The sequence below is a fragment of the Phascolarctos cinereus genome, unplaced genomic scaffold, assembly GCF_003287225.1.
Source record: "Phascolarctos cinereus isolate Bilbo 61053 unplaced genomic scaffold, phaCin_HiC Scaffold_7;HRSCAF=346, whole genome shotgun sequence".
Classification (NCBI taxonomy): domain Eukaryota; kingdom Metazoa; phylum Chordata; class Mammalia; order Diprotodontia; family Phascolarctidae; genus Phascolarctos; species Phascolarctos cinereus.
Genome location: NW_027556180.1, coordinates 50,102,213 through 50,127,776, shown reverse-complemented (window position 1 = coordinate 50,127,776; position 25,564 = coordinate 50,102,213). Strand labels below are relative to the sequence as shown.

Below are 25,564 nucleotides of genomic sequence, written 5' to 3'. Positions count from 1 at the left end.
ATACTAAGAGATTGTTTGCCTATTTAAATACATCTCCTTTTTCCACTTTTATATCTGTGTGAGGCTGGATTGTTTTCACATACTTCAACCAAAACAACATATTGCAACAAATTGAATGCAGATGCAGATATGAGAATCTAATTGTCTTATATTAAGCCAGGCATTAAAGAAAGTTGAAAATACGTAAAAGAATATCACTCTTCTCACTGATTTGTTCTGGAGGTTTTTTAGAAGTTTTTTTTTTTTCCACAAAATGTTATCTATGTTAATATGTAATGAATTTGTCATTTTAAGAGAAATATATATTTCTATAAAATTTATTCATTTTGATTCTATTGCATATTAATAGAGATATTAAATATTGATAGAGATAACCTATGAAACAAAATCTCTTTTGAACAGGGAGGAATCCTCAATAATTTTTAAGCATGTAAAAACCTGAGACCAAAAAAGTTGGGAAATCAATATCGTAGTGAAAAGAGCATTGGATGACTGAGTCAAAGGCCTTGGTTTTGAAACCTAGCTCTGCTACTTATAACTGAGTGATCTTGAAAACACAGGTTACTTCACTTCTCTGGGACTCTTTTTCCCCATATGTAAAATCTGTAAGGTGCCTCCCTAGCTCTGAAACCCCAGAAATCCTTTTAGGCAAATTAATCACCATATTAACTGTAATGGAGCCTGTTCTTTGTGCCTTTATCTTATCAGTGCAATGAAATGCTTCTACTCAAAATAGCCAATTACAGGATGTCAGAGAGGAAAAGGGAAATTAATCACTAGCATTCATAGAGAACATCCCTGGCTTTGCCCTCACCATCTCCCATGCCTACAACACCTTCCTCCTCCCCTTCCCTTCCTGGTTTTGTTCGAGATTCAACTCAAATTCCCAAATCTACCAGAGGCCTTTCCCAGAATCCCTCAGCCCCACCAACCAAGTATCTTTCCCTCTGAGGTTACATGCCATTTAACTTGGATGTATTTACTTATTTGCATGTTGATCATCTCATTAGAATATGAGCTCCCTGAGGACAGAATCTATGGATTTACCTGTTTCCCCAAAGCTTAACAAAGTGGTTGGCACACAGTAGTAATAAATTCTTGACATGCTACTGTATTGACCACACATCTTCAACTGTTTTTATCTATCCAAAATCAAGATTAAAAGGACAAAAGATTGTTAAACTATTAATATTTTTATTGCCAAAAAAAAATGACTTAATGGTAAAAAAATTTTCTCTTCCATGTCTGAATAGGCAATACATCTTTAAGAAAATTCAAAGTATTGTTTTGAAATCTTCTCAAAGTTCATGAAAGTACCTGTTCATTGCTTAAAATTCATATATGCCTGCCAATTAACCACAAGAAGGGTCATAGGGGTTAAAAATGTTGGCACAATTTAAAGAAACACATACATGCACACACACAAAAAAAACTGTACACCTCTCAATGCCATGGGAAACCAAAATAATTTATTTAAAATCAAGCTTTTGTAATCACTAGGTTCTATTTTTTCACGTTTGCAAACAGAAAGCATTTTATAAATGTTAAGGCACTACATAAATATATTTATTATTTCCCTCAACCCCTCTCTAGTTCTTAATTCAGAGCAACCTATGTTTGTCATGACTCAAGCTGTCTTTATCTAATTTAGAGCCTTCTTAGGATCTAACACGTAAAAAAAAATCGTAGAATATCTCAGAACATTGTTGGGTATCTGTAATGTCACTTCTTTAGTAAAGTTTCAACTGTACCATCATCTTAAATTCTCAAGTTCCTAAAATATCACCATCTCATGTGTCTACAAATCATGGTTACTGTTTAACAAGTACCTAAAAATAAGCATCATTGAATATTGTGGGGTCAAATGGGGGTCTTTGTAACCTACAACTTGTTTTTTTCCCCCTTCATTATTTACTCTTCTGCTGTTTAGTCTATTTTTTTTTTAAATTTAAAAGTTATACTTGGGAGTTACAGCCTTAATTACCATATTCCATTTGGAAAGTTTATTCTTCAAAAAGTCAAATATTTGTGAATTTGGATTTTTAAAAATCCATTAGCTCTTTCCCACTGATCTACTATGCAGATTCAAAATATAAATATGGATTTCCTGCTTTTCAGCCAATGCAGATTAGTATATCCAAGTGATAATCTCTCAAAACACACACACACACACACACACACACACACACACACATCCCACCCTGAAAAACTTGTGTTTACTAGACAAAGTAACACATTAACAAAACTCTTCTACAAAAAATTTTACTACTAATCTGTTTCGATAAATCATATTTGACATGATACATGTATAATCCATAAATCAAAACTCATACTCAAATTCTTTAAATCTACACAAGTGCACCAAGGAGCATTTCTAAATGTATAAGACACCAAAAAAGATTCAGAGAAGAAGACCTGGTACAGTGGGTGGAGGGTTGAATTTGAATCACAGTTTAAAGCTAGAACGGACTTGAGAAGTAATCTTGTCTAGCATCCTCTCTCATTTTACATATGGGGAAACTGAGGCCTGGAGAGGTTAAGTGACTTGCTAAGTGTTACAAAACCAGTATTTGAGAAAGAATTGAACCCAGGTTTTCTTAACTGCAAATCTAGCACTGTAGAGTGATATTGATAGACATCAAAGGATGTAAGAATATGTGAAGTTGCTTCAGAATAAATCCTAGTTTTGCCACTTATGTGAGTCAACCTGTCTAGGTAACCATTTGGTCATTTTTAAAATCAAAGGATTGGATCAGATGGTCTCTAAGATCCCTTTTTAACTCTGTATCTATGATACAAACATGAGATGGATCTTGTTGTTTTGAAACTAAATTAATGATGTGTTCTCTTAATAATGTCTAATTGTGACTACAGTTTTTCTTCAGATTTTAGTCTATATTCATCTGTCCTAAATATTTCTATTTTTTTCTCCCTTCCCCCCTTCCAATGACTATTTCCTTTTTTTAAAAAATAATAATTTGTTTAGAAGCAGACAGCTGTACCATGTTACCCTAATGGACCACAGTGAGGACACACACACACACACACACACACACACACACACACACACACACACACACACCCCTCTGAGTTGGTTAACAAAGGTTGCTTTCATAGACTCCTAAACACTTCCTTAACTTTCCAACCTGGTCAACATCTTTTCTAAAGGAGCCATTAGCTGACTGAATCTTAAATGTGCTGAGAATGTCTCTGTGGTTATAACTTTCCTACAGCTTGGAGAATCCCTGACTGAACCAAACTCCTCACAAAACTTTTAACAGGTTCCAAAAATTTCATACAAAGATGAGCTTCATAGCTTAACAGAAAGAAAAATGGACTTCTCTATAAGGTTGGTAGAACTCCAGGACAAAGGGTAACAGTATATATTTACCCGGTGCTTTACAGTTGATTGGGCGTTTTCACATTCATCATCTGAGGTAGGTCTACGTGGTATAGTAGCCATATTGTGTCCTGGGAAGGTCACTGTATTTGAAATTCAAGAAACCTGGATTCAAATCCTGGCCCTGCATTTCATGAGCTCAGTGACTTTGAACAGGGCATTTCCCTATCTGCTCCCTAGTTTCTTCATCTATAAAGACTATGTGGCTGGACTAGATGGTCTCTAACATCCCTTCCAATTCTAAATCCTATGACATACCAAGAAATCTATGAGGTAGTACAGATATTTATATTTTTAAATAGATGATGAAACAGATCAAGAGGTTAGTGACTGACCCAAAGCCAAGATTAGAATTTGGTTCTTCTGACAAGTAGAGAGAGAGAGAGACAAACAAACAGACAGACAGACAGAGAGAAGAGAGAAGGAGGAGAGGCACAGAGAAAGAGACACAGAGGCTGAGACAGAGAACATGTGTACCCAAGCAAGACTTTCGTTAAGCTCCTTGAAGGCAGGGACTATTGTACAATGCACAGCTCATGCTTAATAAATGTTGGCTGATTTACTGATTAATTTAAAGTTTCTACATATCTGCTCCTAAGTGTCCATTTCCCTTCCTGGTAAAATGTCATTGACACCATGGCTCATAATAACATTCAGAGATGAAAATGAAAATAGGCATGTGGCAGCAGAGGTGGGAAGAAGAAATTCTTACTACTCAATTTACAATGTACAATCACATACATGCTTTGGGTGAAACACTGTGCGTTCAGTAATGTCAAGAATTACAAATTTTAGTATTTCACAATAAAGTCATTTAGAGTGAATATGAAAATTGCAGTCAAAATACACACGTAAGAGTGGCCACTTCTAAACGGCCCGATGATATCATCCTTCATAAAGCATCACTAGAGAGGTTTCCTCAGTCTGGTTGCTCTATGATAAAGATGTGGCTTGGCTCTGTGTCACCAGCATAAAATGGATAGTGTTAAATTATGAGTTAGACTTGGGAATTCCAGTCACATCTCTCCTATTTAATTCTTACAAAAATGGCTGGGCAAGTTACCAATTGCTATCTGGCCTTCAATTTTGTCATCTAGAAAACGGGCGGGATTAGACTAGGTGATCTCTAAGGTGCCATATGAATTGAACTATCTAGAAATTCTATGAACAATTTTTTTTTCCTGATGAAAATCTTTGCTTGTGTTTTAAGAGCACTAAATATGCTGAATACAAAAGTTAAAAATCATGAAAAGGTAACACACGTTTCTGTGGCATTGTGTGTAAATAGCGAAGAGTAGATATCCTTTCGTCTTTCATTTTTTCTTTGATTACTGTGTGTCTGTGTATGTGTGTATGAAACATACAAACAAGCTTAGAAGGGCAAAACCTTAATAATATCTTTTGTTTTTAAAAAAAGCACCCACATTTTTCTCTTTCTTTGTTTTTTATTTATCACAAGTTTCTAACACATGGTGTTAGAATAATGGTCTTTGGCACCATGACTTAAGAGTTCTTTTTTTTGTTGTTTTTTTTTCAAGTTTAACCTTTAAATTACAAACAGTAGCTACAGTAAGAATTCTTAAACCTCATTCATTAAACTAAATGGAAAAATTAAGACAACACACTTATTTTGAAGGACCCACCACCTTCCCCCACCCCAAAGAGGGGTTAAGGAGAAAGTAGAAAAGGGAGAATGGAGGAATGAAGAACAGAGGCAAATGAAAAATAAAACAAAGAAACAAAGTAGGGGAAGGATAGAAAGATTAAAGAAGATATGGATAAAGGGAAAGAAGGTGGGCTCAACAACTTCATTTTCCTGATATAAAATTCAAGTACTTGAAACAAAAAATGTTATTTATAAAATTTACCTATAATCTGGATGCAGTTTTTCTACTTTTTATGGTTTTTTTTTTTACTATTTTCCGGCTTTTCAAAAATAACATTTGGACTGAAGGGCACTTGGTGATCATAAGAAACTCAGTTCACTTCCATGTTGACGCACACTCTATATATACTTGAGGTAACAGGAACACTTTGCAGTTTTCCTCTTCTTCAGGACATTTAAGCAGTAAGCTTCTTCTAAGAGCCTCATCAGAAAGATGATGGCTTGTGAATTTTAAGGCATATGTGAAAGAGAGATGTGCCAGGAATCAACACCACAATGGGATCCCAGACCCCTTGGGCTTTAAATATTGCTTGTCTATCATACGCACTTAGACTGTTTCCCCCAGACCAGCAGTAAACACAATTCTTCTGGGATTGCTTTTCAAAATTAGAAAATAAACATTACAAACCACAAACTTCACTTGTACCTTAGTGTCTAAATTATTTCGTAACTAAAACAACCAATTCAAAGTTAATTCTTTCATCCTCTCTGAGAGCAGCATAGGAACTTTTTTTTTCTTTTTTTCTCTTTCAACCTGTGACTCGAGGCTCAGAGCAGACATCTGTATGTAAGTATGGAATAATTAAAAGAAAAGCCTTTTTTAAAATTTTTTGTCCTAAGTGAAGCTGCTTTGTAGAAGTTATTTAAATAATTCTCTTTTCTTCTCACTGATAACTTGAACAGACTTTTTTTTTTGTAGAACAGCCATCCAAAAATAAAAGGCAACTTGATTTGATTGGAGGAAAATAATTTATGGATCAATAAATGACACTGCAATATATCTTGTTCCATTTATAATAGGAAGTCCTTCGTGCAAATGAGTAAGTCTTCCAGGATGCATGAAACTCCAGCCTTTTCTGGGGGACTCAATAGAACAATTGTACCTTAGAAATTTGCATCCACCTCCCTATGAAGAAAAGAACAGAGAGCTATTTCAGTTAATTCATTTTACTTTCTAAGGAGTGCTATAATTTCAACCACATTGTCTGAATAAGAAAACTATTTTAGAAAATTAAAGGAAAGGTTTTGGGCAAGGACAGGCATTTTTCTATTTCAAAGATGAAATATTTAAGTTTCTAAATTACCTGAAAGTCTTCTCCCACATTGTTGAGAGCGATATTGATTGTAAAAGTAGATGAGTCATGGTGGGGTCTAAGGGAACGCTGTCGGTCAGGAGAATATTTAACGACAAAATTCAGTAATGCAAATCCCTGGGACAACATAATAAGCCAGAAGAATCTGTATCAATATCTGTGTTAACACTCACATCCTCTGTAGAAAACTTGGGGTGGGGGTGGGGGGATGGGAAGAGAGACTTAAATACCTTTGTATAATAGCCAGCAAAGACTTTCAATGTAACTGGTGCAATAAATTCTCTGATAAAATGAAGCCATTCATTTTCCAATCCAATTTGCTTCATGTGGATGTCATCAGTTGGGACGTTTTCATAACCACCAGATATACGGCTATCCTAATAACAACATCATCACCATCAACAAAAAGTCTGACCTGTGTACCACTTGCATTTAAATTTTCTTGTAAGTTTTCCAACAACGAAAACATGACAGGCTGTAAAAGAGCCAGCTGCTCAGTAATGACCAGCCATCTGCCCTAAAATTACAACCTCGAAGTAGCTTCTGTAACTACTGGATTTCCATAGCTACCCAAATGATCTAGCCACAATGACACAGAATAATCTCTAATCTCTTTAAAAATCTACATGAATGGGTAACTAAAAAGTAATGAGATGCATTTTTCTTAGCTGGTTTTTCTAGTTTGTTACTCCACAGTTACATTATATATCGCTTTCCTTTCGTTATTTATAGGGGGAAAAAGAGCAGTATTTTGGATTATCTGCCACAGGAAAGCTGTTTCTACAGTCTTACTACTTCCTTTTGGCCTCACAAAGCAATATAGCAAGATAACAAGAAGCCTATATTTGTTGTCAAGGATCTGGGTTCAAATCCAGACTTTGGAGTATACCAGTTCTCTTTAATTTCCAGCTGACTCCAAAGCCAACAAGCTATCCACTGAGTTCTTTTAGAAACTTGGCATTACAGAAAGTAAAAGAAATACCTGAACTGATGGATTCTACCTCTTCTTTGAGTTTTAGTACTGATGAAGAAACTGGAGGCTAAAGAATAATGATGATGGTTCTTACTTATAAAGTATTCTAAAGTTTGTAAGGCATTTGTCATCCTCTTCCATAATTATTTAAAAAAAAACCACATGAATTGGGTGTTTTCTTATTACCATCTTACAGAGAATGAAACTGAGGAAAGGAATTAAGTCTCTTGCTCATGATCACACAGCTATAATGCGTCTAAGAGGGGATTCAGACTCAGGTCTTAATGACACCAAGTCCATTGTGCTCTCCACTATCCTCAGCTGCCTCTCATTAACAAAGCAAAGTGATTCGCCTAAGATCACATCACTAATTAGTGACAAGAGTGAACCTAGATGTCCTGGTTGACTTCCAGTGCAGTTCTTTTCTCATCATGCTATGAAATAACTGAAAATGTTTAATATCTTTGATCTGGCCTGATACAAATAGAAACTCAGATCTGACTTCCTTATCTTACTGCTTCTAATAATCAGTCCCATTATTCATAAGCATCAGATAGAGTATTTTTAATTAATTATTTTTAGTTTTCAACATTCACTTCCATAAGCTAGATGTTGTATTTTATATTAAAAGTTGCAACATACGTGATGTTTTCCCCCCGACCATTGTCCATAGTGTTCCATTTCTTCAACCAATTCATCACAGGCTTTTTCAGAAAATATGGGGAACCAAAAGACATCTGGGCAAGGCTATAAAAGGAAATGAAATCATCAAGATTAACAGAATTTTCATATGTTTAGTGGGTTTTTAACTATTAATTGAAAATTCAAAAGTAAAAGGGATGAGAGACTATACAAGCACTAACTGATACTACAATATAAAACACTTTAAATCATTTTCCTAAAAATTGCTGATAGTGTCAAAGATGAGTAAAGCATACAATGTTTAACCGTAAAAAGCTTTTTTTTTAATGACTTGGTATGCTGGAGAGATAATGGCTCTAACTCTAAAAGGGCTTGAAACAATATCTTTAAACAAAAATTTGGATAGTTTTAATACATCAGGGGCATTCATAAAGGGGGCCATACTCATTGTGAAACAATTGCAGTGAGGCACTCAGCTCGTGATGGACATCTGCTCTTGTGCCAAAGTCAGGTTTTAATCAAGACAAGAAACCCATGAATGAGTGCATAAAGATCGAGGGGGCCAGTGAAGCAATACATGCAACTTTCTCTTAAAGAAACTATGGGATGGCTTACATGTACAGAAAAAAAAAGGGAAAAAAAGTTAAAAAAAAAAAGCAGCAGTGGCCTGGTGGCTGTGAGACGTTTGTAAATATAGGGCCAAGGGAAGGGTTAAGAAAAACTGTCACATTCAGAGGAATTCACTCAAGGTCTTGCCAGAATTCAGTTTGGCAAAGCTGATTGTATAGAGCTGCTCCAGCTCAGCTGGGCCACGGTGAGAAATAAAACAGTTAAGGGTCTCTCCTCTGTTTTTGAGCAACCAGAACCACTCTGAGATGTAGTAAAGGAAGGCTAAGGTGGAATCACAGAATCAGGCTCCAAAAGGCTCGTTAGTGCTAAGATGCACCTTTAAACAACATGGTTGCAGATAGATTTTTTTTAAAGTTAGAAGACTATTAAAATGACACATGATAGAATAAAAGCTCATATCTATATATCACTTTAAAGCTGGCAAATCACATTACATTGTCACTATCAGATGTTCTTAAATTATTTCCAGTTGCTATGTTCTTAAAAAAAAACTATATAGAATTTAGAAATAAGCTTTTTCAAAAAATCCATTTCACCACTCTTCATTATAAGCTATAGTCACTCTTATCCTCACATTGCTAATTGACTATTACCAGTAGATTTTACCAAAATATACTCCATTTCCATAAGCAATCTTCCCAATCCTTCTACCACCATTCAATGTAATATAGCATTAATACCCCTCCCAAAAAGAATAGCAAAGTCCCTACATTTTATTCATCATCACAAACCTGCTCCACTAAATTTTCCGTGAAGATCTTGGAGTAGTTAGGGTTGATATATTTTTCCTTCCAGTCCTGCAAGAAAGCAATTGAGCAGATTAAGTCAGGCATATTTTGGATAGGCATACCAGAGAAATACGAAGTTCAAGCATTTTACAGAATGTTTATGCTATTTATACAGTGACTACTTGTCATGAGTACAATCTAAATTGATGGCAACATAAATTTGATATTTTGACTTGAATGTTGGTTGCCTCATTCTAGAAGATGACAAATGTTTAAGGAGGGCTCCTAGAGTTTCATATTCATGAAATCCTCCAAGGATGAATGTTTCTGACAGTGCTCTCTATATCATAATAGACATGCTGATCAATATCTAGGAAGATGTGGGGAAGGTAAGGCAAAGGAGGTGTATGTATGTCGGTGTGTATGTGTATACATTTGATGGCTAAGGCTAAATGAATACATTGGCCCAAAAGTCATGCCACGGTTGACCCCTTACCTAACTCTTTATTGTTTACATTTCTATTGTCAGATCTAATAATTTCTTTTTTCTCAGATTTGTTCACCACAAATATTATAATTACTAGTTCTTATGAGTGAAGCATTCATTTAGTCAAGAACCACTTATCAAGCATTTCCATCTCTTGTCCTCACTGCCACTTTGCAGGGTGTGAGGTGAAACCTGATTTGCTAATTCTGATTTGCATTTCTCTTATTATTATCATTCTTTCATAATGGTTCTTAAGGGTTTGTGCCAGGCATTATCATAAGCACTAGAGATACAAAGCCAAAAAAAAAAATGAAATAGTCTCTGACATCTTCTGTCTGGGGGGTCAACAAGAACATCACTGGGTCTGGAATCAGAAGAACCTGAGTTTAAATCCAGTCAGCCACACATACTTGTTATATGACCCTGAGCATGTAACTTAACCTCTGTGCCTCAGTTACTTTATGTGTAAATGAGAATAATAATAGTGCCTCTTCCCAGGGATGCTGTAAGGATCAAATCAGATATTTGTAAAAAGCCTGGTAAAAGTTAAATGTGCTATAAAAATGTTATCTCTAATTATCACATATATAAATACAACTATTAAGTTTGTTCGACAAATATTTCCATATGTTGATATCCATAATTATAGCTTAGGGATTCAAAGCTGAAAAATGTGTATCCTAATTCATGTCTGCTTTATATTTAGTCATAATAGCTACATGTATCCATCTCAAACATTTTATTATGAGGAAAAAGCTCCTTTTAATGCAAACACTGGGTCACATGAAAATATAAAAAGCAGTCATTAAAAGGAGAATCAAACCAGCAGAATTCAATGTATCTCTCTTCTTATGACCCTTTGCTCTATTTAATCATATTTCTAACTACACAGAAGTAAAATGTGGCTACATGAGAACTAGATGTCATTGAGTACACATGCCAAATGAAGTGGCAAAGACATATCCAAATAACCCAAACTAAAACAAGCCCAAAGGACTTCGCCCGGAATATATAGACATTTGGGAATCTTCCAGTTAGAGTCAGCTCCGAGGTGGTACAGCAGCTAGATAGTTTGGCCTAGAATCATGAAGACCTGAGTTCAGATCCTGCCTCAGACAACGAGTGACTCTGGGCAGAGTTTCTCCACAGGTTCCTTAACTGTAAAATGGAGATCATACTAACATCTGCTTCATGAGGTTGTTGTGAAGATCTGTAAAGTGCTGAGCACAGTGTCTGGCACATCGTAGGCATTTAATAAATGCTTATTTTTTCCCCTTCCCTCCTCTCTACCTTTAAATAATTCAGACATCTGCCTTAGTCCTTCACCTTATTTTTCCCCAAGTTGATACAATGTACAGGTACTGAAGGCTTTGTTTATACACAGGGATAAAAACTTTCTTTATCTTCTTATTTGACAGTCATAGGCAGTAAAAATGAAAACATTTGGATAACATTTAAAACTTTTTTCCCCCTATGAAGAATGATTCCTAATATAATAGGCATGTGATTTATCTCACAATGATTGCTGAATTTTGACAAGAATTTATATTGATGCATTAATTCTATCTAGCATAAGGTATGAGGAACTATTTTAGACTTTGTCTTCAATTTTTTTCTGTCTCATCATTCTGGGAAACCCACACATTAATTATTTCACTTGGAGCCATTTCAACCAGGATAATCTTACCACAGACAAATAAAGCCCCTGAAGGGGGAGGAGGAAAAGAATAGTTCCTTCCCAGTTCCTATGGCTCCTACTATACATCTCCTCCAGAGATTTGGATGCTAATCTGAAATTTTACAGTCCCTGCTATACTTTAGGGCACTATTGAAAACAAAATTCCCCAAGGGTCCTGATAATTCAACCCTCCAAAAAAAAACCTTTAAAGCTAAAGTAAAATAGGTAATTTAACTCCCCCTAGGGAAAGCCCCCTTTCAGCCCTGCTCTCTTTAAGATGACAGATAGACAACAAAAGTGAACAAACAGTATCTGAATGTCCCAAGACTTCAAAGGAGATCCCTGCTCTATTCAAGAGAATATGTGAGTTTAGTCAGATATTACTATTCCCTCGATGCTGATTGCTCCCATAAAAACTGAAAATAAAAGGCAGTCTTCATCAGACACACTGAAATTGAGTTAAGATGATTATAAGGACAAACAAACTATAAAGGTTGATGCTTCGTGGATGCTATAAGTCAGGTCTTTCCCTTGTACAAGCATGCCAACTTGCCTAATGAAAAACTAGGTACGCAGTCATTGAGATAGTGAAAGATTTGTCCTAGGAAGGAAGGAAGGAAGGAAGGAAGGAAGGAAGGAAGGAAGGAAGGAAGGAAGGAAGGAAGGAAGGAAGGAAGGAAGGAAGGGGAAAAGAGAGAGAGAGAGAGAGAGAGAGAGAGAGAGAGAGAGAGAGAGAGAGAGAGAGAAGAGAGAGAGAGAGAAAGAAAGAAAGAAAGAAAGAAAGAAAGAAAGAAAGAAAGAAAGAAAGAAAGAAAGAAAGAAAGAAAGAAAGAAAGAAAGAAAGAAAGAAAGAAAGGGAGAGAAAAAAGAAACTTTGTTAAAAGGGGGAAAAAAAGTTCAAGGAGTATTCTTTTCTAAACCCAGACTTTCCTCATCTTCTGAATGAGACAGCTCCCTGTCCATGAAATGTTTCTTGGCCACTCTTCATGCAACTTCATAAGCACTATGACATGTTTTAGAAGAGCAAGATTAAGTATGCGTTTTCCAAACCAGCATCTGGAATTCTACTCGTGTGCATCAAACTACAGTCTGTCATGTTGCACTTGCTCTAACAAGCTTTCTCTGAGTGCTAGAGATGAAAAATAGGAGGATGCTTTTTAGAGAACAAAATATTGATGCCTTCCAGATTAGTGGAAACCTTCCAGATTGGAGGAATGATTAATCTCACTTAAATCTAATTTTCACATGCAGTAAAGAGCTCAGGGTCAGATCTGGGCTAGCTCTGAATGGCATTACATATCTAGTCGGGATCATTACCTGAACAATATGTAGATGCAAAGGAATACATACGTTATCTTGTACCTATTAGTCATTAATTATCCATGTGTGTCATACCCATTCAACATTACAGGTAAATCAAGTCACTGTCAACTCAAATACATACCACAGGATTTTCAAAAATCTGCCACAGGTCATTATTATAATGGGAAGTATTGTAATTAGCAGTGGATAACAGCCTTCCAAATTCATGTCTGTTAGAAATGTACATGAACACACCCTATGTAGCAAAGAGAATACTATTAGCAATTTTAGATGAAAACAGCAAGGTAATTAACTTAAGCTAGGAAGAAAAACATTTTAAATAAGAATATTTTCCTTTTTTATATTTCATACATGAGCACACATCTTCATTTTTGCTCAAATGTACACATGATTTAAATAAAATAAAATAATGTCTAGTACTTTGCTGGTTTTCTTTTTAATCAAACACACACACACAAACAGTTGGCATCATTCACATGCAACTTTAAAAAAAATAGAGCTAGAATGGAATGATTTTACTCCTCTCTCATTGACTTCTAAAACCAGACGTCAGAAAGTAAATTCTTGTTTTAATGAATGGTGGCAGCTTGGTAAAGCAGATTGAGAGCTGGCTTTGAAACCAGGACGACCTGGATTCAAGACCTGATACATCTTGGCTTTGTGTAAATGACATGAGCACTCAGAGCACTGGATGACAATTCTATAAGATGATAAATGACATAAAAGGTGCTGAAGTGCACTGGTTGGGGATGTTCCCCCTACCAATGAAATTAAAGGTTCAGTCCCTATCACTTTAAAAAGTATCTTATTAAGAAATCAAAGGCAAATACAGTGCCTGTATCTTTTGTTTCCTCTCTCTTTCAAACAGAACAAATTCTGTGAAAAAAGAAAAAGCATTAAAATAACAATTTATCACACTACACTTTGTTGTCAGATACCTACAAAATCACAGATCATGAGAAAGCAGGCTACCACTACTACTAGTTAAAAAAGAGTCATACCCTCAAATTAAGCAGAGAACAGTCAACACTCAACTCTTGAGTATCTATTTGATGGGACATAGTTAGAATTACAGCATCAACAAATGGAACTCACGCATGTTTCCCCAACCTTGTTTTAGTCAGATCTCTGATCTATCATAGTCATTCCCTAACTCTTTTAGTTCCAAATAATATCATAAATGACTGATTTAAATTTAGCTTTCTCTTCCCTCCCCCTTTTTTGCTCAATAACAAACATGATATTGAGCAGGGAACACAAAGTTGCCCATCAGAGTCCAAATAATCAAGAGTTGACTGTGTCACCAACACATACATAGAGGTAATCATGTTAGAGGAAGGTTACCATACAGAATCAAGTATAAAGCAAATGTGTTTCTAAAAGAATTTTTTTTTCTTTTAAGTAACTATTTTTTTCAGCCTCTTAAGGAAATTTGGAAAAATAATTTTCTGTTTCTTGGTACTATATCTTTCCCACATCTCTATCCCCCTACCTGTCCCAGAATCATACAAAATTTTGTTTTGTTTTTGCTTTTTTAATTTTGGTTGTTATTTTTTTTCTCCACAGTGGGGAAAACCAAGATTATCAAAGACAATTTTAAGACTGAAAAAAAGTTAAAATAATATAATACCGGCAGATACGTTAAACTGTGTCCAATTTTCAATGCTTTCCATCAAAATTAGGTGGTGCAATGTGGAAACATTATACAAACCAGACTACTAAAATTGTTTTTCAATAAAAATTTTTCCTTTTATAAACCAATACAATCTTCCTGCTCTTTTGTCTTGTATGAGCTTCCTTTAACTACTCCCTGAGCAATCACACAACTGTTATACTTATTTCATTTAGTTCTTCAACAACCTGAAATTCATTGGTGTAGATACACCCTCTACTTATGCAGACAACAGCTCACCCATGACTTAGCAGACCAACATATGAGTTACTGTAGTCAAGAAAATTTCAAAACCCTGTGGGCACCTACTGGTGATGAGTCTTTATGAACATAACTGGGCTAATCCTCTGCCCAGGCAACTTTAGACCTGTACAAAAAGCCTGTCCAGCTTTCTAGAATTTGCCAAAACATGTGTTAAGGCCAGAGGGTCATCTCTGCGTCATGATGAGCTATCAAAATGGGACTATGTGGGCATACAGCTGTTCAGTCACGTCTGACTCTTCATTAACTCATGGACTACAACATGCCAAGCCTTTCTAACTTCCATTATCTCCCAAAGTCTGTCCAAGCTCATATTTGTTGCTTCCATCTACTGTGCAACCCTCACACATACAAAAAAATATCAACCCAAACTCAACTAAGAGAACTGTATACCAACAAACCAATCTCAACTCTGCCTAACTCTTTGTAAATAATAATTTCACTGCTTTATTGCATCATTTCTCAATCATTAAAATAACAGGCTTTCAGAAAATTACAATCCTCAGCAACAATTAAAAAAACAGATACGTATACTGATTTAAGCTATAAAGGCAATCTTGATGTTTTCACAACCATATCAATAAATGATGAACACCATGTCTGACTGTAGAGCTTTTAATAACTAAACCAGACTGTACTAAATGAAACCATATCATACCCATTCCAAGCTACAGTGGGTTGTAATAGCAATGCCCTGAAAAGCTGTTGTTAAGTACATTATTAACATGATTTACAGAAGGGGAAAACAGAGAGCAAAGTCATTTGAATTTCTAAACCATAAATACCAAATCAATGTTGGAACACTAATGGAAACCCAGTATCCTTTACAACCAGTTCCACGCTCCATCAACCTTCTGAACTTTTATAACAGTTCAGTGCAAAAATCAAGTCCCCCCACCCAAACAAACATAGTCTAAAACCACAATTTAAAAAATATATATACACATATACCAAACTAAGAAGACAGAAGAAAAGAAATTTATTGTAAGACAATATGCTATATCTGACATTAACTAAAGATATAAGAAAATAAAATGACACCTTTGGGGGGCTGAGCATTTGGAATGTTTCCGGAGTAGGGGAGTCTTTTTCCCTTTGTATAGTCTAAAATGAAGGAGAAGCATCGTGTAAGTTGACCTGCCATCCTCTCTCTCAGGTATTCTTAGATAAACAGAAAATAACAGCCTTGATCAAAAGCTGACATTCTGAAATGTCCCACACGGACAACATGCAGTAATAAGCCAAGCTCACAACAGGACAAAGACACAACTCCAGCCCCCATTTCTGTTCATATGTAATAACAAAGCTCGTGCTGTAGTAGGGCTTGTTTTTGTTTTGAGGCGCGGGGTTAAGAAACAGATGGAAGACGAAAGAGAAGGCCATTCTGTGAAGTGCTGTGAAGTCAGATTAGCTGAATACGAGCACGTGTCGTGCAAAGATTGCAACTGCTTGAGCTAAGAAGATTCAATGAATATCACAATGAATTTGATTTTATATGAAAAACAAACATAATAGAACACCACATGCCTTGGTTAAATTTAAAAAAAAAGTACTTGCCAACTTTTTTGAGCATTTAAAATATCATTTTATATACTGGAATAAAGCTAAATGGCTCCCAAACTGTCCAACTCAAAAGCCACTTCCTGAATCAATCTTTCCTTGGGGTCCAGCCAGTGTTTGCCATATAATAGGTACTTAATAAATGACAGATTGAATGTATCCAGTTGGTAACCATCTTGGGAGTTCTAAGCAGAGATGAGCTTAACCAATTAGGTATCCACACCAAGTTCAACATTAATATGGTGAGCCCTGAAGAGAGGGGAATCACCAGGTTCCCTATGGGGAGTGAATTGGCCCAGGTTGAAAATGAAGCAGGTCATCCCGGTCAATCAGAATGTGATCAGATCAGGAATAGCCAGGGAGACATAATCTTGAAAAAAAAAGTCTAAACAATAGAAGCAAACATTTATAAGTAAAAAAAAGAAATATTGTTTCATAGTAATTTTAATGAAATGCGCTGACATAGAAATAGGAGACAACAGGTCTGGGCCAATGACTATGCTAGCCCCCAATTTATAAATGGATTGTGTTCCAAAAGTTCCAATTGCTAATCATTTGTTTGGGCCTTGACATACATCTTCCTAACTGAAAGAAAATGTTATAAGTGATGGCCAGGGACTCAGGCTAGATAATAAAAGTATGCAAAATATTGTTTCTATGGGGAAATGTGTTCTGAATTAAAAAGAAGAGAAAAAGAAAAACTTTGCATATGAATTTAAAGAACATAATCAACTATTTTGGGGGATGCCTGTTCAGTTATACATCCCTACTGTACATTATGCCAATAGACTGAAAATTCACGAGAAAACCGATATCCCTGCACAGTAAAATTGCTGGGGGGGGGGGTACAGTCACAAATATTTCTACTCAGACCAACTATAAATTTTAATATATTTTATATTAGACATAACATAATTTTCCTATCATATTTTTCAGCAGGGTATTCAAAACTTTTTTTTCCTCTTGCCAAAAACACTCCTAGTCAGAGCTAGGGTTGTTGGGAATTTATCTACCCTAAGTAAGTGGCCAATACAGTAGTAAACCCATGGCCACTGTTCAATAAATATTTGTTGAGGAAGACAACTCCCTTCTGCCAAAGAAAGGCAATGAAATGCTTACGGGATCTAGCCAACGGGATTACTTGTCCCTAAAAGACGAGGATTCCTGCTACAGCCAGGCATTCTGCTGTATTGCATCAAACTCATCAGTGGCATCAGACTCAAAAAGAAATAGATCCTGGAGGGCCACAGATTGATTATTTGAAATAAACAAATACATTCACTAACATTATCTGTGTTGCATTCTTATTTATTTGCTTAAACATTCTCCAGTTACATTTTAATCTGTCTCAATGGCAATGGGGGGGGGGTTACAGACTGAGTGATGAATTTGATGCCTCTGGGTGGAAATAAGGATGGCTTCAGAATCATGAGAAACCTAGATTTAAAACTGACTTCTGAAGTTCACTACTTGTGTGGCCATGGGAAAATCACTCAATTCCTTTTGACCCCATCTGCATCTCTAGAAATCAGGATAATAATACTATTATATATACACTGCAATACTTATTTTACATGGCTATTACGGGGAGCAAATAAAAAGATGTGTTTAAAAAGCTGTACAAACTTTCAATTGCTGTAAAACTGTAGGTGAGGATGATGATGTCAGCAGCCACTCCACAATAATAAGGCAAGACTCATTCATTATGGTGGCCACTGGATACCCCACTAACAGGGTCTTGGCTGTCCATTCAGATGTAGGACATCCATGAAGTCAATCCAATAAGCATTTATTAAATACCTACTATGTATAAGAGCACTTATGGTGGGTGTCAAACAAAAAAACAGTCCCTGCTTTCAAGGAACTGACATTCTTCTAGGGGACACAGTTTTCAAACACTTTAATAAAGGCAGGATCATTCAAGGAAGCAGAAGGAACTGGCAACCCAAGAGGAATGGATAAGACTTGCAGTAGCGGGTGGCACCTGAGTTGAACCTTGAGGAAAACTGAGGATCCTAAGGGGCAGAGATGAGGAGAAGGACATTCCCAGGGATAAGGGACAACCTGTGTAAAGGCAATGAGGCCAGAGATGTAACAGCACATTCAAGAAATTAGATAACCTAGAAACTGTCTGCCCTGGAACTATTAACTCATAAATTACTCCAACCCATTTCTATTATTTTTCTCTTTGGGATTGAAAGAGAAAAAATTTATCCTTAAAAAATAATTTGCCACAATCATTCTGTTTCTCCAGAAAGGTATTTCAAAAAAATTGGCCAGTACTCATAAGTAGAAAGACATACATACAGTTCAAACATGATGACAACAACCAGAAAAGCAAGAGACAATAAAGCTAACTGCCTTTGTGCACCTTACCATTTCCCTTGCATTTCGGCAAAGGGCCATATCAGGGTCCAATTTATCACGAATGAAATAGTTCCTTTCATTCATCTCGGAACGAAGAGTCTGCCCTTTAATCAAGTACACATTAGCCATGTATGGGATATTCCATACCCCTCTATGAAAGTAAACAGGAGACATTCTTTAAGATCACAAATGCAAAACATTCCAGGATGTATTTCATCTATTTGTACTGATAACATCAAAGCTTTCATGTGTAAATGAAGTCATTGGAATCCTAGATTCAGAGCAGAAACTTCTGAAGCCACCACCTTCAATTTGTAGATAAAGAGACTGAGGTATGGAGAAGTTGTGACTTGCTCTCTAGGTCATTTAGGTTTTGGAAATTAGGATTTCAATCTAGTTCTTGGACTTCAGAATCAATTCTTACTTCCACCGTAACACCAAAAGGACCCAATAAAATACTCACTGATATTTCACAATAAGTTAAAAAAAAAACACCAATTGCAGGCCTCCTGGAGAAATTCCAGTTTAGAATTCCTGCCTGACAGCTTGAATAAATAACATACCTCGCTTTTCCCTTAAACTATGCACACTGAAACATTCTGCAGAAGAGAGCGTGATTTTCAGCAAGTCTATGACACACTCTCTGGGCAGAAGGAATGAGCCATGCCATACAAGATGCTCAGCCTACCCCAGGGTTAGAATTTGTAATGACAGAGAATTTAATTCACATTGTTTTCTGCTATCTTTTTTAGCTCCCTCCATGTTTAGACCACTTGAGTGAAGTACAAGGACAGGAAAGCCTCTGTCTCTGAAAGGTTATGACTCATGCTTGGGAGAACAAGAATGGAAGAGTTTCACTTTCCCGAGGTTCATTTCAACGTCATTTGCTCCATGAAGCCTTCTCTGACTTCCCCCACCTGGAAGTGAATCCACTTTCCTGGAGTCTTTCACACTTTTCTGTCTAACCTCTCCTATGCACTTGCAATTTTTATTATGGTTATTTTTGTGTGTTTGTATATATGGAAAAGCAGCTCAGCACAGCAAAGTGGATAAAAGGCAGGCCTCCAAGCCAGGACAACCTGGGTTAGAGTCTTACCTTCATCACAATCACACTAGCTGTGTGACTGTGGGAAAACTGCAGCTTTCTATGAATATAAGTTACAGGTAAATCCATTCTCTGTAAAGAGCACATTCAACATTTTATAATCCAAATATAGGCTGCTGAACAATGTGTCTTCTAATGACAATCTTGTTGAATTGAACTGCATCCTTGCTCAATAATATTTTTAATTCTATTATTGAATCTGTCAACTGGCATAACCTACATTAAATGCTCTGACTAAATAAGGGACCAGGCTCAAAGAAATAATGTCTTGATACTTCAATGGATAGGAGCTCTCGAGGGACTGAAGATGAAGCCTATTTCCTACTTCCTGCCAGAGAAGAGATGAATTTATAAGACTGAATGAGGTACCATTTTGGACATGACTGATGTGGAAATTTGTTTTGTTTGACTATGCATATTTGTTATGGGGGAAAGGGTCCCTTTTTTTTTCCTTTTGTTCAGGGCAAGGGAATAGGAAAGAAACAAAATAAATGCTTATTAATCAGAAAAATAATTTAGAGCGGAAAAAAAAACCACACATTAAAAGCTAATAGTAGAATGGCATTGGTGGTAGGGGGTGATTTTCTTATTTGTAGCTTCTTATGCCAAAGAAATTATACATCCACTTTTACACATGTCTGTCTACAGCTACGTAGCTCTAGGTCTGTCCACACACAAACACATATATATGTGTGTGTATATGTTTACATATACATATATATACACACATGTTTATTGTTCAGTTGCTCAACTGTTTCTGACTCTTTTTGGTAAATCCGTATGGGGTTTTCTTGGCAAAGATACTGAAGCAGTTTGCCATTTCCTTCTCCAATTCATTTGACAGATCAGGAAATTGAGGCAAACAGAGGTTAAGTGACTTGCCCAGGGTAAGGTAGCTAGTAAGTATCTGAGGCCAGATTTGAACTCAGATCTTCCTGACTCCAGGTCTGGAGCTCTATCCACTGAGCCACCCAGCTGCCTCTTTCTATATAAAATGTACATAATATTAAAAAAATAAATATATGTGTTGATATGTGTGTATAAAGCCCCACTCCTTAAAAATAATCAAGTTACTTAAGCCTCTTGAAGGCAAGGACTATGTTTTTTTTTTTCAGTTTTATAGCTCCAATATCTAGCACAGTATCTCATAGTAGTTATTTAATAATTGCTTCTGTTCTTTGGAGATGGAGTGTGCTTTCCCTACTATCGACAACAGATTTTGTTTTCAAACTCTCTATAAACTCATGAGAGTTGTCTCCAGCTAAATCATAAATTAGAAATTAGAGAATTACCAGGGAGGAAAAGGTTACTCTGCTTTCTCACTTTTTTTTTTCCAGGATATTCCTGGATTCTTTGCTTCTTGTCCCAAGTAACTTCCAGTTTTGTCTGTCTGTCTGTCTGTCTCTGTCTCTGTCTCTGTCTCTGTCTCTGTCTCTCTCTCTCTCTCTCTCTCTCTCTCTCTCTCTCTCTCACACACACACACACACACACACACACACACGCACAAATACCCGTGGCTCTTTTTCATTGGCCTTTCCTTCTATGGGGTTCATTTCCATTGACCCTCAACTCTATGGTCCATTTCTGGTTTACATTGATGGTGATAGAGTAAGGAGGGACAGCTATAAAGAACAAGAAAATGAGTGAACAACAAAAGGTTTAAAGGTAGAGATCATCTTGTCCACTGCCCTCATTTTACAGATGAACCAACTCAGGAAGTGATGTAAAAATTTCAGCAGGTTAAAGGACTTGCCCAAGGTCGCCCTGGTAATAAGTAGCAATACCAGGATTCAAACCCAGGTCACACATGCTTGAGAACCATTTTGGTTTTTATCTTTATCTTAGAGGTTGCAATGTTCAGTAATAATCTATAGGGACCAGCCTGCTGATGTAAGACTTTCCATACTTATCTAGAAAGTAGAAATAATTTATTGCCTAGATTGTAGTCATAGTATTTCCAACATGGCTGAAAGCAAGCAGAGTATGCCCTCCTTGGGAATGAAGTCAGTGAATTTCATAACAGGAAAAATCAGCAGATTAAGGCTTTCTGGTGGTAAAGGAATTGTACATTTAAAAATATCTCACAATGGATTGCGAAAAAGTAATCATTGTCAGAATATGTAATAATTCAATTTTAATAAAACTGACGACTTGACAGCACAATATCTTTGTTGCGCTAATACTATTCTCCAATGTGGATTTTGGATATGAAATATTATTTTTATTAATTATATCAAGGTCATTTATCAAAAACTTTTCTGTCCCTGCATCAAGGAACAAAGACAAAATAAAACAAACAGAGCCGGGGCCTAAAACAATTTAAATGCAAATTTGAATGCTCTACTCTAGGTTCCTATAGCTATGAACTTCTAACCCTGCTACTACCCACTGCTCACATCAGGCTGCAGCTTATAAAAGCAATACCAGGATCAACAAAAACTTACTTAATATTATAACGAAGTGGCACCTTCACCTTACACTGGTGGCACCAGACAGTTTTCCAGGGATGGCTTTCAAAAGTATTTTTTACAACACTCATATTTATTTCAGTGTAAACCTTTAATACTAAGTGATACTTTTCTACACTGAGAGAAGGCAAAACACAAAAAGGGAGGCAACATGACACAACAGAAAGAATTCTGGATTCAAAGTCAAGACCTGGGTTTGAATCCTGGAATTGCCACTTATTACCAGGGTGACCTTGGGCAAGTCCTTTAACCTCCTGAAATTTTTGCATCACTTCCTCAGTTGGTTCATCTGTAAAATGAGGGCAGTGGACAAGATGTCCTCTACCTTTAAACCTTTTGCTGTTCACTCATTTTCAGTTGTGTCAACTCTTTCTGACCCCATTTAGGGTTTTCTTGGCGAAGACACTGAAATGGTTTGCCATTTCCTTCTTCAGCTCATTTTACAGATGAAGAAATTGAGGCAAGCAGGGTTCAGTGACTTACTCAAGGTCACACAGCTAGTAATAAGTGTCTGAGCCCAGATTTTAACTAGGGAAAATGGGAATTCCTGACTCCAGGCCAGGCACTCTAGCCACTGCACCACCTAGCTGTCCATCTTTAAACCAAGGATCCTATAATTTTAACTGTTCCACTGTACAGGAAATAAAAAAAACACACACAATATAAATTTTTTTGTAATTGTGGAATTTTGTGCTTTTCTTTCTAAGCAGGGCTGAAATGATTGTGAGAATTCAGGTGGCTAATTTAATTTTATTCATTTATTTCCTTGAAAATGAATATGTTCACACTAAATAAAAGTTTAAAAAGCAAAAAGAAAATAATAGAATTTAGTATGTAAATGCTTCTGAGAAGAAAAACACATGGGAAGAGAATTTTCTACATTTTTTAAATGCATTGTCACTCATATTTACATTGTAAGGATCTAATTTCTCATACTTAGAAACTGAGATAGTAAAGCACTCACCATACAAATATGAGTTGTTGTTATCATCACCATTCATTATACACATAATAGGCAGCCTGGCATAGCGGATAGAGAACTGGCCTTGGAGACTGGCCGACCTTCCTTTAAGCTCTGACTGCAACACTTATGGGCTATGTTAGCCTGGGAGTCACTGAACCTCTCTGTGCTCTAGCCAATTCTCTAAGAATATAAACAGCAGAAAAGCTGTCAATCTGTACTGGTGAAGACAGTTCCCTCACCTGGGAATTCCCTTTAACGGATGAAATCACAGCTTGCATCTCTATCTCTATTAAACTTTGAGGAATTTAGCTGTTTAAGCAAAGTATTTTACAGATTTCCAATAACACACTACATAAATAGGATATTTTTTAAATGAGCTGGCAGAGTGGATAGTATACTGGCCTTGTAGTTGGGAAAGGGCTGAGTTCAAATTCTGCCTTTGCCGCTTAGCAGTTAGTCGCCTAACTTTTCTGAGCCTCTATTTCCTCAAATGTAAAAGAGAAATAATAACATATCCTACTCTAGAGAACTGTTGTGAGAATCAAAAGAGTGAATGTGTGTAAAGTGCTTTGCAAAACTTAAAGCAACATATGCATGTTGGCTACGACTATCACCATCTCCCACGAGAAACTCTAATCAACCTTAGATCCCTTGTCCAAATCTCAGATTATTTTCAGAGCAAATTCTATTTATGGAGCACTTTATAATTATTTAGTCCTCTGCATGCACTGTCTGAAACACCAGCCAATAGAGTCTGAAAGTTTTACAATGTCTATTCTAAGGAATAATATTCTACACATTGTAATTTTTTTTCTAAACAAAATTCTGAGCAACAATACTTTAGAAAAGTATCAATAAGAAGATCAATGATAAGGTCATATTCAGCAATGGGATATAGGTGCTTCCAGAAGGTTGGGAGTTGTCCATTTATCCATAAAACATGAAAACTTTTTGAAACATTTTTTAATTAAAAATAATTCTTGTATGCAGATCCTTTGATATTGGTATTTAATGTTAATAATTAAACGATTCAACTTACACTCTGCTGCCTTGGACAATGTCTACATAATCTTCAGATCGAGCATAATACCCGTCAGGACTTAGCGCTCCCCAGAAGTTGGACCATAGCTTTCCATGCCGAGTTACAAGAGGGGCAATGATTTTTCTGGAGAGGGGGGACAAAGTTAATGTAACATTTAATTCTTTTAAAACTACAATATTTAATATCTAGCTTGCATATGTCCATGAGTATGTAATTCTGTACAGGCTGTATTTCTTAAAGTAGAAAGGTTATGTCCCTTGAGGACTTGGCAGTCATCATTGATTAAAAATGGAAGGAATCTTCCAGGTCATCCTGTTTAAATTTTCCATTTTGCAAAAGGACAAACTGAAGACCAGAGATGTTAAGAGACTTACCTAAAGTTATACTGTAGTGGTTAATAACAGAGGCATGATTTGAACTCAGGATCTTTGGTTCTATACCCAGCACTGTTTCCATTACCTCACACTTCACGTACATTATCTGATGTACTTTTATTTCAGTATATCAAAAGTTCAATTATTTCATAAGCATAAACTCCTTTTGCCAGTACAATTATAAACCATCTCTACCTTCACGAATTTTCTTCATAAGCTGCTGCATCCAGGAAAATTTATTGCCCAATGGCCAACTTCTATTGGCAAATCTCTCAAATTAGCCATAGAGACAAACAGCAGGCCATACTTGAAATTTTTCCATCTATATATAAGCTTAGCAAAATGCCTGGCACATAGTAGGTGCCTAATAAATGCTTGTTCATTTTAACTTAACTAGTGTTCCACAGGCATAACCTTGGAGAACTTAGGGTCCTTGCCACACTATAATGAGGTCGACTCTCAGAGAGTCTAATCTGAGCCCCATTCCAATCCCTTAGAAGCAGGGTCTCTGTGCACACATTTCTTTATGATCTCAAAATGTCAGTCACTTGATAAAGAAACATACTAGATCCCAATTATGTGCCAGGTCCTATGTGAAGTCCTGAGCATACAGAGAAAGGTGCAAACAGCCCCTAGCCTCAAAGAGCTTACATTCTGATGAAGTTTGTGTAAATAACTAGGTACAGATGAGACATATTTATAATAAATGGGAGGAAACTTCAGAGGGGTAGGCACCAGCATCTAGGTGAAGGAGGATGAGAAAGACCTCCCTCGAGGTGAGATTTGAAGCTAAGGGAACAAAGAGGTAGAAACGAGTAGGGTGAACACTCCAGAAACTAATGTAAAGATCTGTGTGATTAAAAACAAGCTTAAATTAAGCAATCTCTCTTTTTTCACAAGGATAATATTTA

The 25,564-nt window shown here is 36.3% G+C and overlaps 1 protein-coding gene across 2 annotated transcripts in view; it reads right to left on the bottom strand.

The window, feature by feature from the left end:
* Positions 1–1,443: 1,443 nt before the first annotated feature.
* PLOD2 (procollagen-lysine,2-oxoglutarate 5-dioxygenase 2) overlaps positions 1,444–25,564 on the bottom strand; it is a 111,870-nt gene continuing 87,749 nt past the window's right edge. Inside the window, exons 12-20 of one of the 2 annotated variants that reach the window (XM_020980955.2) lie at positions 24,277–24,402; positions 18,710–18,851; positions 15,815–15,877; positions 12,962–13,075; positions 9,356–9,421; positions 7,995–8,099; positions 6,610–6,756; positions 6,371–6,496; positions 1,444–6,192 (exon numbers count right to left, since the gene is read on the bottom strand). In XM_020980955.2, coding sequence (XP_020836614.1) covers positions 6,037–6,192; positions 6,371–6,496; positions 6,610–6,756; positions 7,995–8,099; positions 9,356–9,421; positions 12,962–13,075; positions 15,815–15,877; positions 18,710–18,851; positions 24,277–24,402 — 1,045 coding nt within the window. In that variant the 3' untranslated portion in view covers positions 1,444–6,036. The remainder of the gene's footprint in view (positions 6,193–6,370; positions 6,497–6,609; positions 6,757–7,994; positions 8,100–9,355; positions 9,422–12,961; positions 13,076–15,814; positions 15,878–18,709; positions 18,852–24,276; positions 24,403–25,564) is intronic. The other variant, XM_020980956.2, reaches the window with a different exon arrangement.